This window comes from Cheilinus undulatus, linkage group 3 (assembly GCF_018320785.1).
Source record: "Cheilinus undulatus linkage group 3, ASM1832078v1, whole genome shotgun sequence".
Classification (NCBI taxonomy): Eukaryota; Metazoa; Chordata; class Actinopteri; order Labriformes; family Labridae; genus Cheilinus; species Cheilinus undulatus.
Genome location: NC_054867.1, coordinates 51,496,531 through 51,522,224, shown reverse-complemented (window position 1 = coordinate 51,522,224; position 25,694 = coordinate 51,496,531). Strand labels below are relative to the sequence as shown.

At 38.4% G+C, this 25,694-nt stretch overlaps 2 protein-coding genes across 3 annotated transcripts in view; one reads left to right on the top strand and one right to left on the bottom strand.

Annotated features, from left to right (window-relative positions):
* ywhaba (tyrosine 3-monooxygenase/tryptophan 5-monooxygenase activation protein, beta polypeptide a) overlaps nt 1-12,665 on the top strand; it is a 36,954-nt gene extending 24,289 nt beyond the window's left edge. The window contains exons 4-7 of the mRNA XM_041782688.1: nt 1,892-2,015; nt 3,465-3,628; nt 5,837-5,932; nt 8,669-12,665. Coding sequence (XP_041638622.1) covers nt 1,892-2,015; nt 3,465-3,628; nt 5,837-5,932; nt 8,669-8,725 — 441 coding nt within the window. The 3' untranslated portion in view covers nt 8,726-12,665. The remainder of the gene's footprint in view (nt 1-1,891; nt 2,016-3,464; nt 3,629-5,836; nt 5,933-8,668) is intronic.
* Nucleotides 12,666-14,424: 1,759 nt separating this feature from the next.
* tomm34 (translocase of outer mitochondrial membrane 34) lies at nt 14,425-24,159 on the bottom strand. Of its 2 annotated transcripts, none has more exons than XM_041782686.1 (8): nt 23,864-24,159; nt 21,650-21,800; nt 20,300-20,399; nt 19,905-20,057; nt 19,377-19,549; nt 19,051-19,198; nt 18,276-18,402; nt 14,425-17,120 (listed from the first exon to the last, which is right to left on the bottom strand). In XM_041782686.1, exons 2-8 carry the CDS (start codon nt 21,777-21,779, stop codon nt 17,019-17,021), a joined length of 933 nt encoding a protein of 310 aa, XP_041638620.1. In that variant the 5' UTR covers nt 21,780-21,800; nt 23,864-24,159; the 3' UTR covers nt 14,425-17,018. The 2 variants fall into 2 exon arrangements, with proteins under 2 accessions (XP_041638620.1, XP_041638621.1); XM_041782687.1 differs by lacking the exon at nt 23,864-24,159 and adding an exon at nt 23,327-23,837.
* Between the last annotated feature and the right edge of the window lie 1,535 nt (nt 24,160-25,694).

Below are 25,694 nucleotides of genomic sequence, written 5' to 3'. Positions count from 1 at the left end.
CTGCCATCCAAAAGTAATGGGAGCCGGTGCCGTGCATAAGCACATTTCACTTCATTTTTCAAAACGTGCACATGAGTGTGGATCAGTCTGGAGCCGCTGAATGTCTTCTCAGAACTCAAGAGATTGAAATGACAGGAACGGTAAACCTCATTGGGATTTTCAAAGTAAAAACCCAATCAGCTCTTTTTCATGGTGAAACTTTTCGCATTTTCATACGGTACTTTTATTCTGAAGTGTTTCCAGGATAGTTCCTCGGTTGTTGCAGTAACATGCAAAGTCGCTTCTGTTTTTAACTTTCTTTTCATTTCTAAGCAATGTAAAAGATTTAAAAACATCAGATTATTATGAGAGATTTTAATTTATACAATCTCCATCTCCTTCTATTTCTTGTCCTCTGCCCCAAAATTGTTTCATTTTCCACCAGATGCATGATTGGAAATAATATCAAAAGGAATTGATTGTAGTCTTGTAGTTAGTGACCTGCAGTCTTTGCATAATCTCAGTCTGAGACTAAAAACTCAGCGGCTTGCTGACAAATTGTCTTTAGATGAGAGAGGATCTCAGTTGTCGTCAGTCTTTTTAGAGTCTTTTAAAAGTTTTAGCAAAGTGCTCTAGTCTAAGGCTGGCATTACTTGTGATGGACCACAGTTATTCTCTCACATCAGCTCCATGTCCCAAGCTTGCTACGTTTACAGGTCTGTCCTCTGCCCCCCAGTAGACATTTCCATATGGAGTAAAGGGATAGAAACAGACTACTCAACTAGCACCACTGCTGCTTAGAAGGGACCCTGCATGATGAGACAAGTTTGCCTTATCTCTCATGTATACAGGTGCATCTCAGAAAATAAGAACGTCATGTAAAAGTTCATCCAATTCCTGTGATTTACTTCAAAGAGTTAAACTTATCTCAAATAAAGACTTCCTTTGTTTGATAATTATGGCTTACCGCTCATAACAATCAAAAATCCACGCTCAGAATATTAGACTAGTGTGAAAAAGTTCAGTTTGCATTAAGTTGAGCCTTCATTGTCTCTCTGGTTCAATTCACTCAGCCACAATCACTGAGAAGACTGCTGCCCAGACTACTGTCCAGAGGACAATCATTGACACCCTCCATGTGGAGGGTAAGCCACAGAAGGTCACTGCTGAAAAGGCCAGGCTGTTCCCAGAGTCTGTATTAAAGCAGACTCATGAAAGCTGACTGAAGGGAAAAGTGTGATAAGAAAAGGAGCACAACCAACAGGGATGAGCTCAGCCTTCAGAGGATTGTCAAACAAAGCAGATTCATGAACTGAGGGGAGCTTCACAAGGACTGGACTGAGGCTGGAGTTGGTGGACCAAGAGCCACCACGCAGATGAGTCTAGGAAACGGACTACAAGAGTGGTGTTCCTAGTGTTAAGCCAATCCTGGACCATAGACGTCATCAGCTATAGGAGCATTCTTCACATTTCCAGGTCCTGACTGGGTTAAAGCAGACAACGCTCAAGGTCAAAGCAGACTTTAGATTTTTAGCGCCTGAGCAGACGGCTAATAATATCTTCAAGGTCAAACTGTGAGCTTGTGCAGTGATGTGGTGCTGAAGGAATGAAGGGAGGAGAGGACGGGTGGAGAAACACTCGCCTTAGAGCTGTATTAAAGGGGGTTACTGCAAATATCTGAGCCATGACGATACAACTCACTGTTTAGACTGATGGGGAGGGAAATTATGTTTTCTTCTCCAGCATTAAGCATATTTTTTATTAACTGACCCTTTGACAAGCTGGTTAGTTGTTACTAGGTTAGTTAAAATCTCTTGTCACTTTGCTCTCTCCTGTTTGAATAAAATACCCATCTATTTGACTAAATAACAATCGATGTGTAAATCCAGATTTCTTTTGTTTTCTTTTTCAGAGCCTGCTCGATAAATTCCTCATTTGCAATGCATCTCAGGCGGAGAGCAAGGTGTTCTACCTCAAAATGAAAGGAGACTACTTCAGATACCTGTCAGAGGTCGCCAGTGGGGACTCGAAGAAGGGTGAGCATCTCAGCCTCTAACTGCAAAATGGATCTACAGTTTCAGTTTAACTTGGTGGAGAAAGCTCTGCTCTAGAGATGCTCCCTGGGTTAGTCATGCAGCATGCTCTGACTTTTTGCATTTATGATAATATACTGAAAACAATGAAATTATTCAGAAGCAATTAATCCATAGTAGCATTAATCTGAATAGGAGGGAGTAACAAGCTTTAAGCTATAAAGGAGGCAGCTGGGGTGGAGGAGGTGAAGCTTTGCCAGGAGGTACAGTATTGCTCTAAACTGAAATGTGTGTCAGAATACCTGTTTAATAAACCTTTTTGCAGCAGAGATGTTATGCTGTACACATCAGGCAAGCATCCAAGTGTACATTTTTTTAGAATAGTTTAAAAAAATCCTACTTTCCTTTACTTTGCCTATGTTTTGCGATTGAAACTTAAAATGGTCGTTTTCTTCAGTATAACAGTTCATATTGAATTTAAAATATATGTAATACTTTTCTTGCAGCAGAGATTTTATGCACATAATGCAAACATTCATGTTTTTCTAGAATAAAAATTCCTGCTATACTAATGTATATGCTTTTCTCATTTAAAATGAAATTGCCATAAAAATGATTATCCTTTAGTATAGCAATTGATAACAAATTTGCAATATGAGCCAAAATAATTGCAATTAGATATTTGTTATAAATTGTTTTTCCCTAGTATGTTATATCTAATTTTGGTACTGTACATTATGATTTAGAATGATTTATTGCTTGTATTTCTTAAAAAATATATAAGATGAGGAACCTAAAAATAATTGCATATTTAATCACAATATTGGAGGTAAAAATCGCAATTAGATTATTTTTGCAAATCGTTCAGCTCTACTTTCAAGGTTGTAAGAAGAGGTGGACAAAGTAAAAGACTATTGTACCCAAGTAAAAGTACAGTTACTCCGATTAAAACGTACTTTAGTGAAAGTACTGGTCAATGGATCTACTCAGGTAAAAGTAAAAAGCATTTAAAGTTTACTTCAAGTACTAAGATGTTGAATGGTTGTACAGTTTCATTAGTTTATGCTATTGAGAGAATACAAATTATTGTCAGCTGGTAAAATACTTAAATCATTCACTACTTATTCAAAAATACTGCAGAAATCAGGAGCATATATTTCCAACTTTAACCTCATAGTAGTCTATAATATAGCCCTTATTATCTACTTTAAAATGTTCCATTTGATCTGTATGCTATATGAAATAACTATGGAATTCCAGCATGTTTTTGGAGACATCCTGAGTCTTATTTGTTAAAACAAGAACCATTCTCTCTCTTCAGGTCACAGTGATCTAGCTCGTCCAGTAAAGTATGTCTGTGTTGATGTAGAATGTGTCACAGAGCTGAATGTTCAAGATCACACTTTGTTAGAGACATAAAGTGACATGGTGCTGTTGTTTTCCGTTGCACAGAAACAGTGGAAAACTCTCAGCAGGCCTACCAGCAAGCCTTCGATATCAGCAAGAAGGACATGCAGCCCACACACCCCATCCGGCTGGGCCTGGCTCTTAACTTCTCCGTCTTCTATTACGAAATCCTCAACTCACCCGAGCAGGCCTGCTCTCTGGCCAAGCAGGTGAGTCTCTCTGTTACCTGTTTAGCCGACTCAGAATCAGAGCTCCTCTTTTAAATGTTGGGTTCCTGTGAGATGGTGAGCGTGAATGCAGAGGTCAGACTTCACAGTCTATGCGAGGCCATAGGAGATTGGAGAGCCATACTTTTGTGCTATGACTTGACAACAGACAGGACAGACTACAGGCTGGTGTCTGACCAATCATCACGATCGATATAATGACTCTAGAGGGAAGAGGGGCGGGGCTACATGTCCCCTGGAAAGAAGACTGTAAACAAAATACTGCTTTTTCTACTGCACTTTGTTTTTGTACCCACATTTAATAGTGAATGATGATTCTTACAGCAGAGACTCACCAGGTTGTGTTAGTACAAAGCCAATTCCAAAAAAGTTGGGGCGCTATGTAAAATGTAAATAAAAGCCATCTTACAGTTTGCAGATTAAGACAAATGGATTGTTTTCAAAAAGGGAAGTTTTCAGTAATCAGTCAAAACAGAAAACACATAAGCCTTTTTATGAAGTGATCACATGTATCATAACTAAAACATGAGAGTACACATTTCCAAAAAAGCTGGGGCACTGAGTAAAATATTAAAACAGAATGCAATGATTGATAAGTCTCATAAACCCATATTTTAGTCACAGTAGAACGTTAAAAACATATTTTACCATTTCAATATTAGCTCATTTTGAATTTAATGGCAGCAACACATCCTAAAAAAGTAGGGACAGGGGTACAATTGGGGTACAAGAAGGTGGTACTAATGGAAAACAGGCCAAGGTACTAATGGAAAACAGGCCAAGGCAGAGTCTCTCAAAAGTAAAGATGGACAGAGGTTCCCTAATCTGTGAAAACTACATCCAAAGATTGTGAATCAACTTCAGAAAAAAAGATTTGTCAATGTCAATTGGCAAGACTTTGAATATCCCACCATCTAAAGTCTGTAATATCATCAGAAGATTCAGAGAATCTGTAGAAACTCTGTGAGCAAGAGACAAGGCCGAAGGTCTGTATTGGATGCTGGTGATCTTGGAGCCTTCAGGGTCACTACATTAAAAACAAGCATGATTCTGTACTGAAATAACAGTATGGGCTCAGGAACACGTCCAGAAATCATTGTCTGTCAACACAGTTGGCCATGCCGTCCAGAAATGACAGTTAAAGCTGGATCATGGAGAGAAGAAGCCATATGTGAACAGGATCCAGAGACACTGCTGTCTTCTCTGGACCAAAGCTCATTTAAAGAACCTGGAGTCCTAGAGACTTAAGTGGGGTACACACATAAAGACAATTGGGCTTTTTTTGTCCCGATTTTCCCCCTTCCCATCCAAGGACGACAAACGCCTGATTATCTTATGTCTTTTAAGATTATCCTATAAGATTATCCTTTGGTCTGAGGTGTTTTAAGAGTGAGTTTGTCCTGATAATCGGCTCCGAAAACAGTCGGGGCCGACAATCGTAAATATTAGACTTGTTCAATATTTACGACCAAAAACCTTAATGTGTGTGGACGACTCCTGAGTCATGACTCCGTGAATTGTGATGTGGAACAGAATGTAGCCAATCAAGAAGCGAGCTGACTGAGGGACAAGGAAGCAGGCGTAAATAAAAACAAACATGGCTGACCTGCTGAAGCATCATAGAGTTCGGTGGACTTCTGTTCCTGTGTTACTGGGCTAATAACACCAGCCATTAGCTTCATTTGACAACAACTCACCTCTAGCTCGCCCAGTAGACTATAAAGTCCGTGTTCGCGCTGTCTCCAGCATTTTCTCCACAGTCTTCTTTTTTTTTAGTTCAGGTTTTCTGTTAAAAATGGTCCCAAGAACACCGCCATTCCTTCTTCTTGGATGTCCTCTTCCATGTTGCGTGTTGTGTTCTCCGGTTGTTGCTATGTTTCTTCTTCTTCGTTTTTGTTAGATCACGTGTGGTCACACAAGATTTCTGGCTTGGAGGACGAGATTCTAGATCGGTGGTGGGACAGAATCATGATGTGTGTGGTGTGCTGTGTTGAGATTATCGGAGCACACCACACACAGTACAATCAAAACTGTTCAATGCCTGATTTTTTATCTTCATGAGTGGGATCTCTAACAGATTAAAAAAAAAACTCTTAAGATTTAGAAAATCCTTGTGTGTACCCCACTTTAATCTATGTGGTAAAAAATATCTACAAGGATGTGGATCTATTAATCTCTCCTTCTTCACAGGCTTTTGATGAGGCCATCGCCGAGCTCGACACTTTGAACGAGGACTCGTACAAAGACAGCACGCTGATCATGCAGCTACTAAGGGACAACCTGACTGTAAGTATAAACACACAATCCAAACAGTTATCTATAAATGTTTTCGAATTTAAGGGTTCTGTAAAATTCAAGCAGGTCTTTCTCCAGTTGTATTTTCTGACTTAAGCACAGTGGAGCTCAGGGCCCAAAAGGAGAACTAATAGAGAAAAAATATGCCTGTGAAACACATGGTGTAAGAGACCAGAGCTATGCAAAACAAAAACAATCCTGCACATGGTTGGAGAGGGAAGATGAAATCTAAGAGTAAAACTGAATAAATATCACCAGCACCATCTTGAAATTTCTCTCATACTTGTCCCACATATTCAGCGACCGTGCCTCCTCTTTAAGGCAAACACACCCATCCTCTTTTCTCTGTTTCAAAACTGGGACATGAATGAAAAAACAAGAGAGAGAGAGAGAGGATGGAGAAGAGTTAAGAGTAAAGGTGACTTTTTTTTAAAAGAGAGGAGCTGAATCAGAGCAGTGTGGTTGGATTTTAATCTTTAGTCTGAAAACTAAACAAAGATGATTGAAGAAATGAAGCTGGGAAATTATCCAGGCAATGCTGGAGCACAAATATCCTTTTTTTTAGTGGTCCACAATCACACATTACATCAAGAAAAAAAGAATTCAGTTTTTGATGAGAATGTTGAATATCGACAGGATGAGAGCTGTGTTTGCTTGTTCAGCAGTATAAAATAGATCTAACAGATGGAATCATGACATTTTAGACTAAAAGCTCAAGCTCTAGTTCGCTGAAACCACTTCAGGTAAAGACGGCTCATTGTTTGTTCCACCAAGCTGCAAAGAAGTAACAATAACAGTATTGATAAGGACTCAGGTTGATGAGGAGCTTTGGGTTGATAATTTGACTAGTTTATCTGTTTCTTTGGTACTTTTCTGTTCTGTCAAATGTAAAAATAATCTACATACAACCTTTGTTCCTCAAGGCCCCCCCTCATATCTTAGAAAAGCTAAAGCCACAGGACCTGCTTGGAAAAAGTACACATCAATTTTAACTGTTTTCATTGACAAAATTCCAACACACCAGACCTACATATTCTTGCTCTTGAAAAGGATCTATTTATAAACTATCCATTATTATTTTGCCTTATTAGGACCGCTCTTTAAAAAGTTAGGATAATAATAAAGATTATGTGTTAATTTTCAAGAAAAATCTAAATTCTCAAGTTTAGAAAGCCTTTAATTTAACAGAAAAATAGACATTTTTTTACTTAAACAGTCTTAAATGTATGTGAACCAAAATTTGAATTTTTGAGATTATAATGTCAAAAGGTTGATATTATTTTCTTGTAATTTCTTGCCTTTACAATGTTGTTCTTTTATGGTTTTAAATTGTGACATTTTGAGTTTCTAATGTCAAACTTTAAGATTTTATAAACTTGGAAATTTCAAGTATTTTCTTATATATTTACAAATTTCTAAACTGTGAAATTCTGAGTTTGTTTTCTTGAAAATAGCCTTCATTAGAACAGAATAGAATATTTTTATTGTCATTGTACAAGTACAACAAAATTAATCCTTAACATGTCTTTGTTTTAATTTCACTTTTTTCCTCAAATTTACAGATCCTCTTATGTTTTTTTAATCTGTAAGGGTGGCACTAATACACCCTCATACTGTATTTCTAATTATGTTTTATTTCCTTTGTTAAAAATACAAGTACATTTTACTTTGTCAAGATCAGAGCAGACAGGCGTCCACACCCCCTTGAAATCTTTGGGCCCCCCCCCAAGGGGGACTTGGACCCCAGGAACCACTGATTAAAGGCCTTGTCCATATGGAGACAAAAACAATATATTTCCGTTTTGTTTTGAAAAAGTTTTCCGTAAACACGAATCATTTGAGGAAATGTCCGCGTAATCACGGAACCACTGAAAATGCTGGATATTGCAGCTGCTATCGCCACGCCTGTAAGTGGCACTGTAACGCTGCCACTGAAATGCACCAAAAGAGAGAAGAAGATCACAGAAAACTGCCCCAAACTTTCTCCTGGTAGTTCTCCGCGATGGATTTAAGAAAATCTGATGTATGCTGTTCTCAGTGGTGGTAAAGGACCATCAGATTTTGCTGTAAAAGCCAAAATAAACCTGGTAGCTTCTGCAGCACAAACACAACCCTGTAATCCGTCGTTGTTGTTTTGGTTAGACACACACATGCGGCTCAAGTGGGCTGCGCTATGTGTGATTTAATCGTTTCAAGAAAGATGTGGTTGGCTGTCCACATGGTGACGAAACAGTAAGCTCTTACATATTTGTTCACTCTGGGACCCAGTTTCAAAAAGTAGCATTTACAGCCTCCTAAAATGCCGTGGATGAAACACCGATACGACAAACTTTTGCTCCATGTAGACGAGGCCTAAGGCATGTGTTGTCAAAACAGTTTCAAAAAGCTTTTGTCAATTAAAACTAGACCGTGGGGTACGTAGTCTGACCTGTGGCTCTTTCACAGCATGTCATTCTCCTCACTCTCATTCCTGTTTCTGGCTCAATCCGCTGTCTTATGTCTCCCTAATGAAAGCAGGAAAAATGTAGTTTTTTTAAAACTAGAATGAAACTTACAAGATTAAAAATGTCTAATGTTACTAAAACTAAAGGTGGGCTATGATCAAATTTAAAATAGCTGCTTAAATTTCTACTGTGTCACAGGAAGACAAAGCTCATGTATAAAGGAATGTTGCTCTGACATCGATTGTAATGGCTGTTATTTTCTTTCTCTTTTGTCTTTGTACAGCTTTGGACATCAGAAAACCAGGGAGACGAGGGCGAGACCGGTGACGGGGAGAACTAGAGCGCACTTCACTGTTAACCCATCCCCACTCTCTTCCTCCTCCTTTTATCTCTCTTCCTCTTTCTTCTCTTCTTCCTCTCTTCGTACACATAAAACAGCCCGCTCATTCCCTCGTCCCACTTTTCAAGCCCGGCCTCCCGACTTCCCTTCTGTATAACCAACAGCATGAATAGTACCTGACCTTCACCAACAGAGATGTACATGAAATAAAAAATGAAAAACCGGAGGAGGGAGAAAAGAAAAACTACTCCATCACCCCCGTCAGCCCTCCTCCATCCCTCCTCCTACCCTCCTCGTCATCATGGCACTCCACAGCCGGCCGGGCGGACTCAAACCGCCGGCCAGTCTTCTAGCACGCAGGGAGGGTTTTATCCCAAACCAGGAAATAAATGAGCATCTTTTAGAGCCCACTTTTACCTTCCTCATTTAATCTTCCTCCTCCATTCCTTCCTAACATCTCAGTACGTTCTCTCACCCTCCTCCCCTCTTCTTCCTCGTCTTTAGCGAGTTAATGCATTTATCTAGTTGTCCATCCCTTCTGTTTTGGCTTTTCTTAGTGTACTGGCATAAATGGCTGGTTTTATTCCATTTTAAACAAGACAAAAAAGTTATTAAACTGTCCGTTTATTTTCAACAAACACTGTGATGCTTAGTTTTTCCTCCACATCGACCATATTTGAGCTTGGAGAGGGTGTGTTTGAGCAGCAGTGCCATTCTGCTGAGGTTTATACAGAAGGGGGCTCCTACAAGGCTGTATTGTGACACTGACAAATTAAAATCAAACTTTTAACCTGCAAAAACGTTTATTTTACTTTCCAACGTGGAGTTTTTATTGGCTCCATTTCGCATTTTTCCACAAACCAATCTGGAATATAAAAAAAATCAAACATTCCATGGAAACCTGTGGGAACATTTTCACATCAAACGGGACCTGCCCGCTTCCTCGGACCATCCCAATCAGCACCACTGTCCCTAAATTGACCCCCATGACATGTCCGATCCCCTTTGCGATCGCTTTTCTCTTTTTTTCTTTGTGTGTGTGTGTGTAACAAAGTCTTTATTCCCCCCACCCTGGTTTTTGAAAACTGTAAAATTGTAAAACATTTTTAGAGCTTAACTGTAAATCTGTCTTTTGGAGAAAAAACTAAACGGTTTGTCGATGTTGTTCGTTAACACCCGCTTGCAAAGAAAACCTTGAAGCCGTTACAGTCAGCTGCTGATTTTATGTTTTGGCGTTATTGACCACATCATTGATTTGGATTTTTTTTTTTCCTCTCCCCTTACAACTCTTTGTACTGACGAGTTTCGAGCAGACAGAAATGCATGCAATCATATCTATCCCCGTGTTGATCTACTGCAAGCATCGAGTGGGTCTTCTCTGCAGACAAAGACTCTTAAACTCCCTGCTTCCTCGTCTAAAATGAAAAACAGCCAAAGACGATTTTCAGAAAACTAAATTGAAGTGCAACTAACCTGATTTTGAGCCTGTTTCTTGTGATTTTAAAGATCTTGAAAAAGGAAATTACTCTAACAATGGTTCAGTAAAGTTTCATGTGTATACATCCTTAAAGATTTTCTCTTAAAAATTATCCAAATGTAAGCTCAAACGTATGACTCTCTAGGCTTGATTCTGCTTCCTGCAGTTTAAAGACGTAGAAAAAAGGTGGTAGATGACGCTTGACTCGACACGGTTTGGAAAAATTGTATCCTGGGTTCCTTCTTCCTGAAGATTATCAAATTTATGTGCTTTACTCTGCTTCTTGTGGTTTAAAGATCTGGATAAGGAAACAAGTTTGGGGAAGTTTGCAACCTCTTATTCCTCCGTCCTTATTAAAAACAGCAGCAGGCGTTAAAGACGCAGCTGAGAAATAAATAATCCAGTCGCTTGTAAATGATGCTTGACTGGACACAGTTTGGAAAATTTGCATCCTTGATTCTTTATTTGCAAAGAAATACAGCATCATTTTTACTGAAAATTGAAATCTCATTCGAGCGTCTGTAAACAAATTTTTAGGCTTTAATTTGCTTTTTGAGGTTTAAAGAGGTGCATAAAAAATTGGTTTGGTGATAATTTTCCTTTTCCTATTGGAAAAAAACAAAGACCAGGGGTCAAAATGACTCTTATCCTCTTTAGGGAAAAAAATCCAGTCACTTGTAAATGTACAATTCCAATTAGGCATCATATCCACCACTCCCTGGATTTTTAGGCCTTAATCTGCCTCTCACAGTTAAAAGACCTGGAAAAAGTTGGTAGATGATGCTGGGCTCGACAAGGTTTGGTTAAATTTGCATCTCCTTGTTCGGTTTTTGCCCCTTTCTCTGTCCCCCTGCCTGCCTACTTGTTTGACAAGTTCTAACTGCTGAATTGTGCAACGGTCCAACAAAAAAAAGCACGCCTTCTTTTATCACAGAGTAAATCTGCAGCATGCACCGTGTGAGGAAATGTAAACTGTGTATGGATGGTTGAATTTACAGCTTCCTTGATGTTGAAATATTGCAGATACAGCAGCAATGGGAGGTCTTTTTTCCTGGGACTGGATTGTTTTATGAAATTAAAGTCATGTGAAAAGATACATCTAACTAATCCAATCTATAAAAGGTCTTTTATCGAGCTTTTAACTGTTCATAGTGGTGCAAAACTAAGGGAAAGAGGCAAGTAAGTTAACTTTGGGTTTTTATAGTTGGCCCAAATTTTGGTTCTTGGTGTAAAAATGTGAGTTTTTTAATACATTTTCAGAAGAAGATCCTCAAAGTAAAACATGCTAAAAGATGATTTAGATGATTTGGTGACCAAAGCTGTTATAACTGCATCGGACCAACAGAAGTCTGTACTCTAGCTGGCTGCTTTTGGAGTTTAAAAACAAGGAAGCATGGGTTTTAAGTGTTTTAAATGCAAAGGCATGTGCGTTAAAGGAGCCTAATCTCCCAGCAGCCAATCATCTGTCTGGAAGAACGGACCTTTGAATGGGTTCACGGCGAGTTTAATAAAAGACGCACACTTTGAGTTGACCCTCAGGACCATTTAGAAAAGACTCAACACTCGACCAGTGGTAAGGAGAGCACTTCCAGCTTGTTTGGGATCAGATATTCAAAGAAGTTTCAACAGCAACAATCGGGCTGTTTCTCTTGTTCTAATGACGACGCTCTGTCGAAATCAAGATACGTCTTTGTAGTCCCAGAGTGGCTGAGACTTTAGCCCCATGCTTCAGAAGTATTAGCCGAGCAGACGAGACCTTCTGTTTGTTAAAAAGTAGACCTAGTCGATAAATCTTCTCCCTCTTTCCTCCTCTCAGTGTCACAATAACCTTGTCATGAACCATCTCGACATTCCACTCTGTAGGTGTAGAAAAGTCACGTGTCTCAATGTTTATTTTCTTTTGCTGGGGACAAATGTTTTCATGCACTGAAGCTAAAAAGGTTTGAAAAAAAAATCCTCCCTGCCGCTCTTTTTCTTGTTAGCTGATCAAAAAAAAAAAGGAAAAAAACAAGGCAGTTCTTCTTCGCTTTCTAAGGAAAAAATGATCCCATGCAGTAGTGAATGTGGCACCGAGCCTGTCTGTATATCTGGTATCTCAAATCATTTTGTTTTTACTGACCAGTATTCTGCTTAAAAATAAAAAGACAAAAAAATAACCCAAAAACCAACAAAAAAACAAGTTTGCTTCTGTGACGGTTTTATTGCTTAGCGCGCACGTGGTTGTGAAAATTTAGACTTAGCTTAAGGACACCGATAAAAACAAAAAAATGACAAAAAAAAAAAAAAACACCCCTTTGACACCCCCCCACCCTCCCCCCCGCCCCACCCTGGTTATTGACGTAATACTAGATTTGTGTATGTCTTTTAAAAAAAAATCCAACTCTAGTTTCACCCTACATGTTATAAACAGGACAAAATGTAAAAGACAATTTAAAGTGAAATAAAGGTTTTATCAGTTCCGAACCAGCCCCGATCTGTTTATTACCAACACAACCCCCTTCATCACGCATGTGTCTTCATATCTGACTTCACTGCTTTGAAGTGCATGATGGGAAAGATTAGGGAGCACTGCACGGAGCACCTAAAGTTCAGGAAAGCATGCAAAAATACTCAGACAGCATTGGGAGACCACGTTTTCGCAGGTTTGTTTCCTCCTCCTGCAGTGTAGGTATGTTTCAGACAAAAATGCAAATCTACAACCTGATATGAAGAGCGGCCATGTTCTCCTGGAGGATATCTGCTTTTTAAACTGTTGTATGCAAATAAAAAGATGCAAATTCTTCTTTGGCCTCACCAGAATAAGAGGAGTGCAAGAAGAACAAAACCGCAGGATGTACTTTATGATCAGGGTTAGCTGTGGGTCAGCCTTCTTTGTGTAGTCGTGGCGGTTTATGAGACAGCGGGCCCCCCATGTGCAAACATGTAAAAGACTACCCTTTTTTATAGCATACACAAAGTAGGTTCATTGTTGATATTTTTGACTGGTTTCAGAGGTTTTTTTTTTCTTGCCGATACTGGATCAGATATGATTATATTTCATGTTTGATTAGATATGCACAGTATTATTGGCAGGATATCAGTTTCAGCAGATCTTAAGCATCCGCACATATGAAAGGTTTTGCAGGTATTTACAACTTGCATATGGTGTGAGTATTTGCCTATATTAGCTGCAATTATTGTCATATAAAAGCTATAAATAGCCAGCTAATCTCCTTTGTATATCTTTCTATATCTGCTGTATATAACCTATTTAAGTAGTAAATATCGGCCTATATAAGCAGTAAATATCCATCTAAATTAAGAGGAAATAGCCTGTATTTGCTGAGAATGTTGACCTGTATTGGCCTTTAACAAAGGGCCATATGGCTGTAAATATTGTCTTTTATCATCCACGTGTATGGGGCTATATAGTCTGTAAATATTGGGCTATATCAGCAGTAAATTCTGGCTATATCTACTGTTAATATCTACCTGTATTGGCTGTAGATATCAGCCTTTAATCACTGTAAATATCTGTATACATACATACATAAATATAGCCAAATATTTATATCTACATGGCTGTAAATCTGACTATATCAGCTGCAAATAACAGGCAGTATTGAAATATCAGCTGTAAATAATGGGACACATCAACTGTAAATAGCAAAATACAAACCTGTATTGACTGACAATGTTGACCTCTGCTAAGAGAAAATAGTGGGCTGTAAATATCAGTCCTGTATCTTCTGTATCAGGCTTTATAGTCAGTAAATATCAATCTCTATATTAACTGAAAATATTGCCCTAAATCAGCTGTAAATCCCTGTCTGTATCCACTGTTAATATCAGCCTGAATCAGCTGTAAATATTAGCCTCTTAGAGCTCCAAATGTGGACCTAAACCGTCTGTTAACATCAAGCTGTATTGGCTATAAAGTTTAGGCAATATCAGCTGAAATATCCAGCTATTTCATCTGTAAATATCTGACTATTTCAGCTGCAAATTTAGGCCTTAATTGTCTGTATATTATCTGCCAATATCATCTATAAAAACAGGCCTTTGTTGATATCAAGCAATCAGCTGTAAAATCTGACTTTATTGGCTTTAAATATCAAGCAATATTGGAATATATTGGCTGCAGAGATCTTGAGATCAGAGATATTGAAGTCGAATCCATATTATTACCTGATGAAAAACCAATCATTTCAATATTTAGAGGAACAACAGACAATGTAGGGGCTTATTTTTTGAAGTTTATTTTCAGTTAAAACAGAAGCAGGTTAACAAAAAGACATGATAAAACAAAGAATAAGATTCTTGGCGCAACCTTGTGATAGTGATAAAATGTAGCTTTGACTCCTTGAGTGAAGCACAGAGCTCTAGAAGCAGTTTGGTTTGTTAGAAACCAGGAAGTGAACTTTTCATCGAAGCTATTGAGCAGAGACAAGTCCAGAGCTGCAGCTGGACGATGTCGACAGGCACTTAGGCAGGACAGAGGTCACTCACTACATCAGGTTAAGAATGAAAAGATTCTCCTTATTTCACAAAAATGATACAGAAAAGGAAAAAGATAAGATCAAATGAGGCAGTACTGTGTGTAAGATCACTCCTTTACAAATACAAACTGCTGCTCTGAAACTTAAAGTCAGAAACAAACAAAACTTTCAGTGCTCAAAAATGACAATCTCTCACCAAAGTTTTAAAGACGACAAACATGCTCACACCTTTAGGACAAAAAATACAGGATAAATAGGAGAGCTACCTGAGTGTTTACTTGTGTGGTCAAATGGCTGTTTACTTTCATTTCAAACAGAATGAACCTTTACAATCACCAAAATCAAGCAGGAAACAAGAAGGCAGTTCACATTTTTTAATCTGACAAGTGAAATCCTCCAGCCTTCAGTTTAAGGACTTTTTCAGCACTTATATGATATTTTTTTTATTGTCCACTGGTTTTTCAAACAAGCTGACAGTGTGAAAAGGCATCCTTAAGTTAAAAAAGTTCTGGTTTTCGCTTCTTTAGCCTCCACATGGATCACCAAAGGGTGAAAAGGTTTTTTTGTTTTTGTTTTTTGTTTTTTTAGTTAATCAGTTACAGATGAGAACCTGAGCATGAACTTTAAGATTTGAAGTCAAATCCAAGGTTTTATTTTTTCAAAATGTTTAAATGCTTATCTGCTTATCAAGCTGAGAAATTTAATCATCCTTAAGTTTTTTGGTCTTGTTTTAAAAGTGTAAATAAACTTAAGGACACAGGTAATAATTCCATGTTAAACCCTGTGGTTTGAGCTTCCAGTGGGTTTTCATCTCTTGTCTCTATCTGCTACTGAGGCTGGGAAATAAAGATTTTAGTAAATGCAGAAATTCTATGCAGTTTTTCAGAAAACATCAAGCTATCCACACTTGGGTGTTCGTTTGTTTTTAGGGAGCCATTTAGGAGATCTAAATGGGTGAAAATAATTAATACTTCACTTGTTTATGCTTACCTACATCTTGTATGGCTGCTTTTATGTTCTTGCTGCTGGCTCAGCAGTATACCAGTCCTTAATAAACAAATACCTCTTGACAATCTCAGTATCAGACATCCTGGATATGAACACAAAGACTTTAAAGGTCACATATTTAACCCCTTGAAGACAAGTTTATAGTGGTCTCAAAGGTCCCAAAAACATGCCTGTGAAGTTTGCTGCTGAAAAAACACTCCAGTGTTCGATTTTTGCAGGTCTAAAAACCCTCTGTTTTAGTCCTACTCAGAACAGCTGTTTCTGTGTCTTTAAATGTTAATGAGCTTTCTGACTCCGTCCCTCCCAGAAAATAGATGTGACTTAATGGGTGTGGCTCTCCTGATCCTCCTTTTAGCTGCCAGCTGAGAGGAGGGCAGAACTTTCTTCCAGGGCCAACTGAAGCTGGGGGCGGGGCTTACTCCCCATATGACATCATGGGGGGAAAATCTGAGAACGGCTTGTTTCAGCACACATTCTCTGAAAGGTTGAGAAAGAGAGGGAGGGGGGAATTCATTTTTTAGATTCTTGGGGGGGATTATGGACAAACCAGGGGCACATATTTTTGCTAGGAAAGCCAGAAAAGGCGTATTTTGCATAACATGTGACCTTTAAAACAAAAGGGATTGGATGGCGACTCGGTGTGGTCGAAGCAGAAGAAATCTAAAACAAGGTCAGACGCTCTCAGAAAACATGCACCAGAAACAAGAGAAATTAGGCACTACAAGCATTAAAAATGTAAAAATAAGGAAGGAAAACATTTTTTTGGGGTGCAGTTTAGCTCAGTTAGTAGAGAAAGCTACAGACCTCAACACATGGGATCGATTTGCAGTCTTGGCCATGTTTTATGCATGTCAAAAAAATTATCATTGGTCAAATGGTTCTAAAGGACAAACTAAGCTGAAAATATCTGATAAATTTAATGTTGTGTTCACTAGGGGCCTACAAGTATGACTGATTAACTGCTGGGCTTCCTGTGGTGATTGTAAAGGCTCATTCTCTGTCAATTTCAGCATTTATAAATACCAATAAATACTCAGTGACTTAAAATAAAACAGGTGAAATACAAAGATTCTCAAAGCTGAACATGGCGGCTCATCCTCTGCAGATTTTACCATTCAAAGCTGTGTTTTTTCCAGAAGGTTCTTGATAATGACCCATGTTTGATCTGTGTGTCGGAGCGTTGTGGAAACACGGGTGGATTATTTGACTTACAGCAGTGGAAACGTGTCACTGCCCCGCAGAGATTCCTCAGTGATTCGTCTTCATCTCCTCCTTGAGAGTGGCGCGGTCACAGATCCTCTCCGCCGTCTCCAGGGTCTCTGATGAGTCGTCACTTCTTTTTCTGCACTTCCTGCAGCAGCTTCAGGGCGGCGGTGTTCTTTGGTTCCACTTTCAGGAGGTTGTTCAGGTCGTCCACGCACGCTTTGACATCCTGCAGGAAAGATGACGACAGTTTAGACACAGAAACTTCACAAGGTTAATGATGGAAGTGAAAATATAACAGCACACTACAGGCTGTCATTGAAGCATTGTTGGTGGCTTCACAGCTTTCACAATTTGTGACCTGTCTTCAATTTCAATGTAGTCGTCCCTCAAGTTGACAATAGCTCTACAAACTAGGGATGTGCCATTCCAATCCTGACTCAAAAAGCTACATCAGATATCGCTGATTTATGAGGCTTGTTCCTCAGTGCTCTGTCAGGTAGTGTCTGGAAGTAACAGATGTCTATGTTGAAGCACTATTTCCTTTGTGGAGAGAACATAAACGTACTTTTTGAGCTAGTGTAAAGGAACAGAAATGACATGTAGAGGTGAAATCTTCACATAAAACTTTCAATTAAGAGAATGATTTCTGCTCTTGGTAAACTAGAGTAGGGTAAAAACAAAGTCCTCATACATTCCTGAAGGATGTAATCAATCACAGAGAATGCACTGCTGACACCAAACAGTCCCTAAAACAGTCTGCTCCTCTTCAGCCACCACATTATCCTACTTTCCTCAAACTATCACCAGGACAAATATATTTCATTGAATACACTACACCTACTTGAAGCTGGTTGTAAGACTTATGGTGTAACTTGTGCTTAAATTAGAACGATCTCAGCTGGTGCAACACCTTAAATGTTAGTGGATCATAAATGCTGTTGTGAGGCAGAACTTGCAGCAACCTCTGGTTGAAAGGTGAGCAAAAATCTGCAGTTCCTGAAGGCCTGGTCATCAGGTATTCTTAAAAGTGAAGGTTTTTCTCTGCATTTTAGCCTCCTCACTAAGAGAAGATATTCAGCTCATTTCTAATGGATTTTATAGGCACATCTTTTTGAGGGTGCAAGCGAGTTCTAATATTTGTCTCGATGCATTCCTGATTTAAGCTGGTTATTTAGTTTCATTTGCAGGCTTTACTCTACCACTAAATCTCCAATCACAGGTTCAACAGATTACTCACTGAGGTATACTGAGAAACTACCAAGTGGACATATTCATAACCAATTAGACAGGAAATTATTTTATTTTGATACCAGCTCTGAACAGACACCTCTGATGGTGACGCTTGTGTGTGAATCAGGATGTGATGACGAGTGTCGCTAACCTTCAGCTCTTTGTGAGCCTGAGCTCTCCTGTAGAGCGCTTTCACGTTGCTGCTGTCGATCATCAGGGCCTCATCACAATCCCTGACCGCGTCTCTGTACTGCTTAACAGTGAGGTAACACAACGCCCTGATCACGCCCACAACACAAACACAGAGATGCACACATACACACAAGAGGAAAATCATAATCAGACATCAGGGAGCTTATATAAAGGACATTCCGGAAAAAAATCACTTGAGTGTTTGAATGAAAAATGAAAGCAAAAAATTACAATATATGTAGGTCCTGGTTTAAGTTACAACTGTTTAAATATATAGAATTATTATTATAATAATCATTATTCAATAGTAGAGTTTCAATGTGCCAGTATGTGCATGTCAGAAATGCACCCTTGTCAGTTTTGTTTTCCAAAATGTGCAGACATAAAACTGCAGTTAAAACAAAAAATTTCCTAATTTGAGATTTGATGGGGGGAAAATATAGAAAGTCTTGAGTTTGAAATCAGTTTTGAAAGCCATTGAATACATAAAAGTGTGGATGTTTGGATAAAGATCTGAAAGAAAGCAAAAAAAGGAACACACTTAGACAATAAACCTCTTAAAGTGCACAACAAAAACCAACTAACAAAACATGGACGCCTTTCGACTTGCAGCTTTCTTCAGCGCTGATCGTGAGTCAAAACCTGTCCACTGTGGCTACTGCCTTGCCTTGAAATAAATCTACTTAAAAGGAGAGTGCTGACTCCTAAGTTCTGTGGGTGCAGATCTGACTCACCTGTTGGTGTAGGTCGTGACCTCCGTTGGGTTGTGTTTGAGGCTCTGAGTGTATTTCTCAATGGCCTTCTTGTGTTCTCCTTTCTTCACTAGAGTGTTCCCTTCGTCCTTGAGGGCCTGGCCTTTTTTTACGTCTTTTTCACTCGGAGCTAAAGACAGAAAAAGAGAGGACAAAGAGGAGAAAAGGTGTTACTGGTGAAACTCTGGAGACGCAGGAAGTAAGACGACTTTAATAGGAGACTGAGATTTTAAAGAACAGGATAGTTAAAGTTATTTTGATGACAATACATTTCTATTACTTTAAGCAGGAACCCTAAATCTTCTCACCGGGTTTCTTTGTTTGTGTGGTGCCGTTCTGCTGTGGTGGTGGAGTCGGCTGTGTAGCGTTGGCTGTAGTTTTCTGGGCGAGTTGCTCTCTCACTGACAGAGGAACTGTGGGGATGGGAGGAAGCTTTTCTCTCCATGACAGACCATCTGCCTCTGTGAGCGCCTTTGTCATCCTGAAAGACAGAAAAAAAAAAAGTTAGGGTGAAAAATAAGAAATTACACCAGATTCATTATTTGTTAATTGACGTCCAAATGACTGATTAACACCCGTTTAAGAAAGTTTAGTCCCTGAAATTCATTGAAAAATGTTTGAAGAGATTACATATCCTCACTGTCAACACCTTGAGAGCTTACACCTTGAAGGATGAATGCCTTTATTGTTGGAGTCATACATATTTAAAGTCAGCTAACTGTTGATTTGAAGACATGCGGCCAGAAAACATTTCACTTTCTATATTTTTTTATGTTATCAAGCATGCCAGTACATGAAATAGATGGGTTTTGTTGTTCTTTAGGAGTTTTTCCCACCTGTTGGTGCCATCATGAGCGGCAGCAATGTTGCAGTCTATCTGCAGGGCAGTCTTGTAGTCGACGTACGCCTGCCTGTATCTCTCCAGAGCTTCGTGAGCTGCAGCACGACGAAGAAGAGACTTCACATTGAACGGGGACAACTCCAGAGACCTAACAGAGAAGACACAAGGTCAATAATTTAGTTGACATCTGACAGTGGAAAAAAAAAATGAGTTCGTATTTTCATCTTATATAGGCCAAGAATCTAGAGCTAAAAATAAGCAGCAACACCAAAACAAACATCCTTTTAAGTATGAAAAAGTTGTACTTAGAAATAAAATTTCTAAGAATGTAAGAATGCAAATATGAGGTTTTAAAGAGCTAAACAGATAGATGAAAATAAAAACACTTACGAGTTGCAGTCCTTTACACACTCTCCACAGTTTCCGTCTTTCAGATAGCTTGCTGCACGGTTCGAGTACAAAATGCCCAAATCCTCTGGGTTCTTTTTGCCTTTAAGAGAAAATAAGACTCTTAATCTGGAGGTTAACATCATACTAGTGGCAATAGTAGACAAAAAATACTTTGAGACAGACATAAAGGTGAAAGGTTTAATAGACAAGGATGGATGGTAAGCTAAATGGACAGAAATGTTAATAAAGGGTTGAACGCCCAATCTTACTCAAGAGTATGCACAGCACAAATGTTTTAGCACAAATGTGATGACGTGTTAAAATACACTCTAGTTGTTTTGATCAATATTTTAATGATTTTTCTTAAAATGCACCATAAACAGCTGATGGTTATTTGTGACCGAAGCCAGATAAAGTTCCTGCAAGTCAGCATTCCGGTGGTGAGAAAAATGGATACAAAGTCATTTTCTTCAAAATGATCATTTTTTTTCTTCTCATTTTATGCAAGTTCGACATTTAAACCACTCATTCGATGAAAAAAGTAACACAAATGTGATATTTAAAGCGTTAATTTTGTGTTTTAAAATGCCCTGTTTTCGGAGTTGCTGCGGGGAGATTGAGGGGAGGGTAAAGCGCAACTGCTGGGCAATAATTGGCCACTCACCCTGCCACTGTTCTCAGTTTCGCCCACTGAGATGGACAATAATAAACACAGCATCGCTCAAACGCCACCCCCCCCACCCCCCACAGCACGTAAATACAGCTGTTTCTAGTTATCACCTTTTATTAACAAGCCTCAAGACGCACCCTGCAGCGAAGAAAAGTAGAAGAGACGATGAAGAAGCAGCAAGAATTATCAACAGACTTGGGATGACTTCAGGATCACTCGACAGTGAAAGTTTGATGAAGGTGGATTTCCTATGAGAATATTTTGATGAGCGTCACCAGTCTAATTCAGAAGCTTGGTTTGGGTGGACTTTATGTAAATGTGGCCCTATTGTTCACGCCCATTACCTGGCCTGCCTGAAGGTAGGAGAAGTCCTGAAACTTTGAGCCTTGTTTTCTCAGAACAAACAGAAACTAGAAGTTAACATTAAAATGAACATATCTTTGTAAAATATGCTCAGATTAAGGTGTTTGATACACCATTTGAAAGCTTGGAATCTACGCTTTCACAATGTGTAAAAAACTAAAAAATGACCTCAGACAACTTGCAGGAGTTTTTACCAGCTTTGGTCACATTTTTGCATAACCACAGACCTACAATTACCTGAGTATATAATGCAGTTCTTACTGTCTTCAAGAACCCTCAGAGCTAACAAAATAAGATAATTTTAGGGTAAAACTTACTGGATTTTTCCAGCTCTTTGATAGCCTGGCTGTAGAGATTGGTGGCCTCCCCATACTGGCCTGTCTTGAAACATTCATTTCCAGCTTGTTTCAGCTCTGACCAGGATTTGGACTTCTGTTTCTGAGGCATCTCTTCTATTTAAAGGGTTTTCTAAAAGGATTAAACATCAGTTATTAAATGTCCAGCAGTATGTTAACTGATCACAGTGCAAAATGAATACAGATGTTAACCAGAGGAAGGTACTAGGACTGTCACAATAGCAGATTTTTAAAAGCTATGGTTCTGATAAAAATCCTCTTCCTCTTCCTGTCCCAGTGTAACAGAAATTCAAGCCATTGGCACAGAATTAGAAAATGTCTTCTGGTGAATTAACAGAAATTACAGTGGCATTTCTTCACTCTATATAAATGGCATATGTTGTCAGCATTGTTGTAATAAAATGTGCAAGTTATATAGGGTGAATTCCTTCTTGGTTAGGGCAGCCAATAGTTGAAATTCTGACTCAAGATCTTGTTTACGCTTTAGTCCTACTTAATATCACTTAACAATGAGTGTATTATTTTAACACAAACCTCCACTTTAAGGACCTTATTTGCTTATAACCTAGACAGTCATTTTTTACTTTTGCACTGAGTTCTCTGTTGACCCATCTCAGCAACCACCCAATTTTATCTAGATATTTCTTTCATTGCAAAGTTGACATTGAGGCTGTACTTTAAAGGAGCAGTGTGTAAAACTGAATATCAACATCCAGAAGTGGGTTCTAGATTGCATTTCTCTGCTGGAAATTGTGGCAACCAGTTGAATTTAATGTGTATCTGTAATGTGAATACAATACAATACAATAACTTTATTTATCCTTTTTTTCTCTATTGTACCACGGAAACATGTAAAAATCCAAGATGGCGGCATCCATGGAGGGGACCCTCCCTATGCATGAATTAAAGGTTTATTCTGAGTTGTCTTTTTCAAAATACCTATTTTTGAATTTAGATGACTAAACACTTATTTAGATAGGCCGTCTTAGATATGTTTTGCTTTATTTTACCAAGTTTGTTCAGTTAAATGCTACTAGGGTAAATATTACACACTACACCTTTAATCTACACAAGATGAGGAAGGTAGTGGTTGATGAACAACAGGAACAGAATATTTATAATATCTAATATCCCTTTCAACAGTTTGGAACAGATGTTATTTACATCATTATAATCATTTATAGGTGTTTAGTTATGCTACTTTATAGTTACTAAGAACCTTGCTTAATGTCTACCACACACAACATGCTGCAGATGGTTTTAAATGAATATCTACACAGTTGAAAACAACAAGAAATGGGCTTATATGGGTAAAATTAACACGGCTGCTTTAAAAAGGCAAATTTAGCTAGGGAGGAAAACAAAACCTCGGCTGTCAACATAAACTAACTTCACAAATTTGCTCACGATTCCCATCTATGAGGATTGGGGGCATTTGTGTTAACCATATTAAAAGAAGAATTATTTAAACAACACCTATTGTCATAATACAGAAAGAACAGCCTAGCTTTAGCAGCACGTTAGCTTAGTTTAACTACCGATATGCTTTTTGTGTATTAGCCTGATACCAAGCTGCTAATAGTCGCTAACGTACATTCATCTCTTTGACAATTTATACAAACTTACACTACAACTTACTTCTAATTCGCCCTTTATACTTCTGGGTTGTTTAAGTTTGTTGCTAACGTCACTCTTGCCTTTGTTTACAACTTAGGTGGTATATTAGCTTGCTAGCTAACCCTACTAGCATTCGAATGCTATTGTAAAATAGCCGTGTACTTAGCATGCTAGCCGCTGTTACGGCTAAAGCGGTGACCGTGTTATCTGGTGACTACACGTTTAATGCACAGGTCGCTGTGTCTTCTGAACTCTTTATTATTTCAGATTCACTAATTATAAAAATAGCAACTAGTATTAACTAGAATAGTCAAGTATCGTCTAGCTTCTACATCAGTTATTATACGGTGTATATTTAATAATATACTCGCTAGATGTGTTTTGAAAAAGAAATTAACACATAAGCATGATCGGTGCTGTTTCCGTCTCTTTGACGTCTGTTGTAACCACAACCATCGAAGCATTCGACCAGCAGTCTCCAGTTTGCACGGCCACTCGTTAAACCGTAACACCATACTGCAACTGCTAGCTTTGCTAACATAAGAAGCTCATACTTACCGGCTTCTGCTTCTGTGGGGACAGGAACACAACAGGGACACCCTCCTCTTCACAACACCAACAATACAAACGTCTTAGCGGCTATCGCCTCCCGAAAGTCTCTGTAACTGCTCTGTTCGTGGTTAAAAATGACATTACTCTGTGTGGGTTGTTTTCTCCGGGTTGTTCACGTACACGAGGCTCTGCTCTGCCCGTGTGGAGGGTCTGTGGGGGTACAGAGGGGGTGAGAAGTTGCCGGTTGTATCTAGTAACTTCTCCGTATAGGGAGGGGGTCCTGTTACTGTATCGGTTTCACTTCTTGGTCGTGCTGCGTTCAAGACACTGTGGGACTTTTGGCACGCGTAGTGCACCCTCTGGTGTCCAAAGTGGATGGGCTACAAAGCGCTGGAAACTCACCTGATCAGTTACCTCTGTTTAAGGCCGGATTAATACAGTTGTTTTTTTGTTCAATGTCCACATTAACATACCAATTTCTGAATCATACTGAGAATATAGTATACAGTTGGTTGATAGGTTAATTCCCATACTCTTGAATGCATCATTCGACAGAGAGCAGCAGTTGTTCGGTTTCTATTTCAGAGATAGGAGATCGACAAATGTTTACTCAAATCGAAAGCAAAAGATGGGTTTTCAATTAAAATTGATTGATTTAGATGGTATTATACAAATCGCAAAAGATGGGTTTTCAATTAAAAATGATTAATTTAGATGGTATTATACAAATCGGGGCCTCTTAAAATGCAATTACAGTTGGACGTAAAATTAACCAAAGATTAAAATTCAAAGATTCAAAGTTGGAAAGGTGACATTTTTTTGTTTATCCTTTAACAGACCACCCTTTTAGTATGACAAAGAGAAGTTAACTTTTTTGCAGTTTTATTTTTCTATTTTTAGTTTTATTTATTTTTTTAGGAAATTACATGGGTTAATAATTTAAAAAAAAAAACAATTAGAGCAGGAAAAGACACATAGAGAGCATATATGAAGCGTATGATATAATAATAGTAAAGTAAGAAAACTCACATAATTAATAACTGGTACCTGTTAGGAACTCAAAAATATTAAAAACAGCAATCAAAACAATTCATAAAGTAATTATGACAAACCAAAATATTGATCCTTTTGTTGTCTGTGTTGTTATTTGTTGGATTAAACCTATTTTTAGCCCAACTTTAGCTATCATTTTATCCAAATATTTATATTTTTAGTCTGTATCACTTCTTGGTAATTTCTACATCTATTTAGAATTTTGTTTTCTTACTCTTAAGTTTACCTAAGGTAATTATAAGGAAACATAGGGATGCATTATATTACTGGCATGATATCATTATCAGCAGATAGAAGCTTAAAATTTCTGCTATCATATGCTGGAATATCAGTCTACATCAGCTGTAAATATCAGTCTATATATGCTGTAAATATTGGCCGTTACTAACTGCAAATATTAACCTATATATTTAGTAGATATTGGCTTATATTAGCTGTAAATATTGGCCCATACCAGTAGTAAATACTGGACCTTTATTGGTTATATCTATGAGCCTATATCAGCTCAATTATTGGCCTGTATTGGCCAGATGTCTGAATAAGTTTTAAAGTTTGAACCAACAGAGGTAAGTCAGCTGAAGTTGTTTTATTTGTACATCATCAATCCTTAAATTTTAAACTGGGTTTTAAGGGCTGACGTTTAAGTTAGATGCATTTATAAATCAGCATCAAAAATGGTTTTGGCTAAAATAAATTTGTAAATATCAGCATATTAGACATCAGCAGAAAGTTTATTTATATCCATACCCAGAGCAATAAGATTAAAAGTATTAAAAGACCAAAA

Bases quoted from the DNA above. Each gene is read 5' to 3' on its own strand.
- tomm34 (XM_041782686.1), bottom strand. From the start codon at position 21,779: ATGCCTCAGAAACAGAAGTCCAAATCCTGGTCAGAGCTGAAACAAGCT. The intron at 19,199-19,376 runs GTGAGAAGATTT...TTCTGTCTTTAG, and splicing joins CACACAAACAAAGAAACCCG to CTCCGAGTGAAAAAGACGTA. The intron at 18,403-19,050 runs GTGAGTCAGATC...GGGCGTGATCAG, and splicing joins GTCACGACCTACACCAACAG to GGCGTTGTGTTACCTCACTG.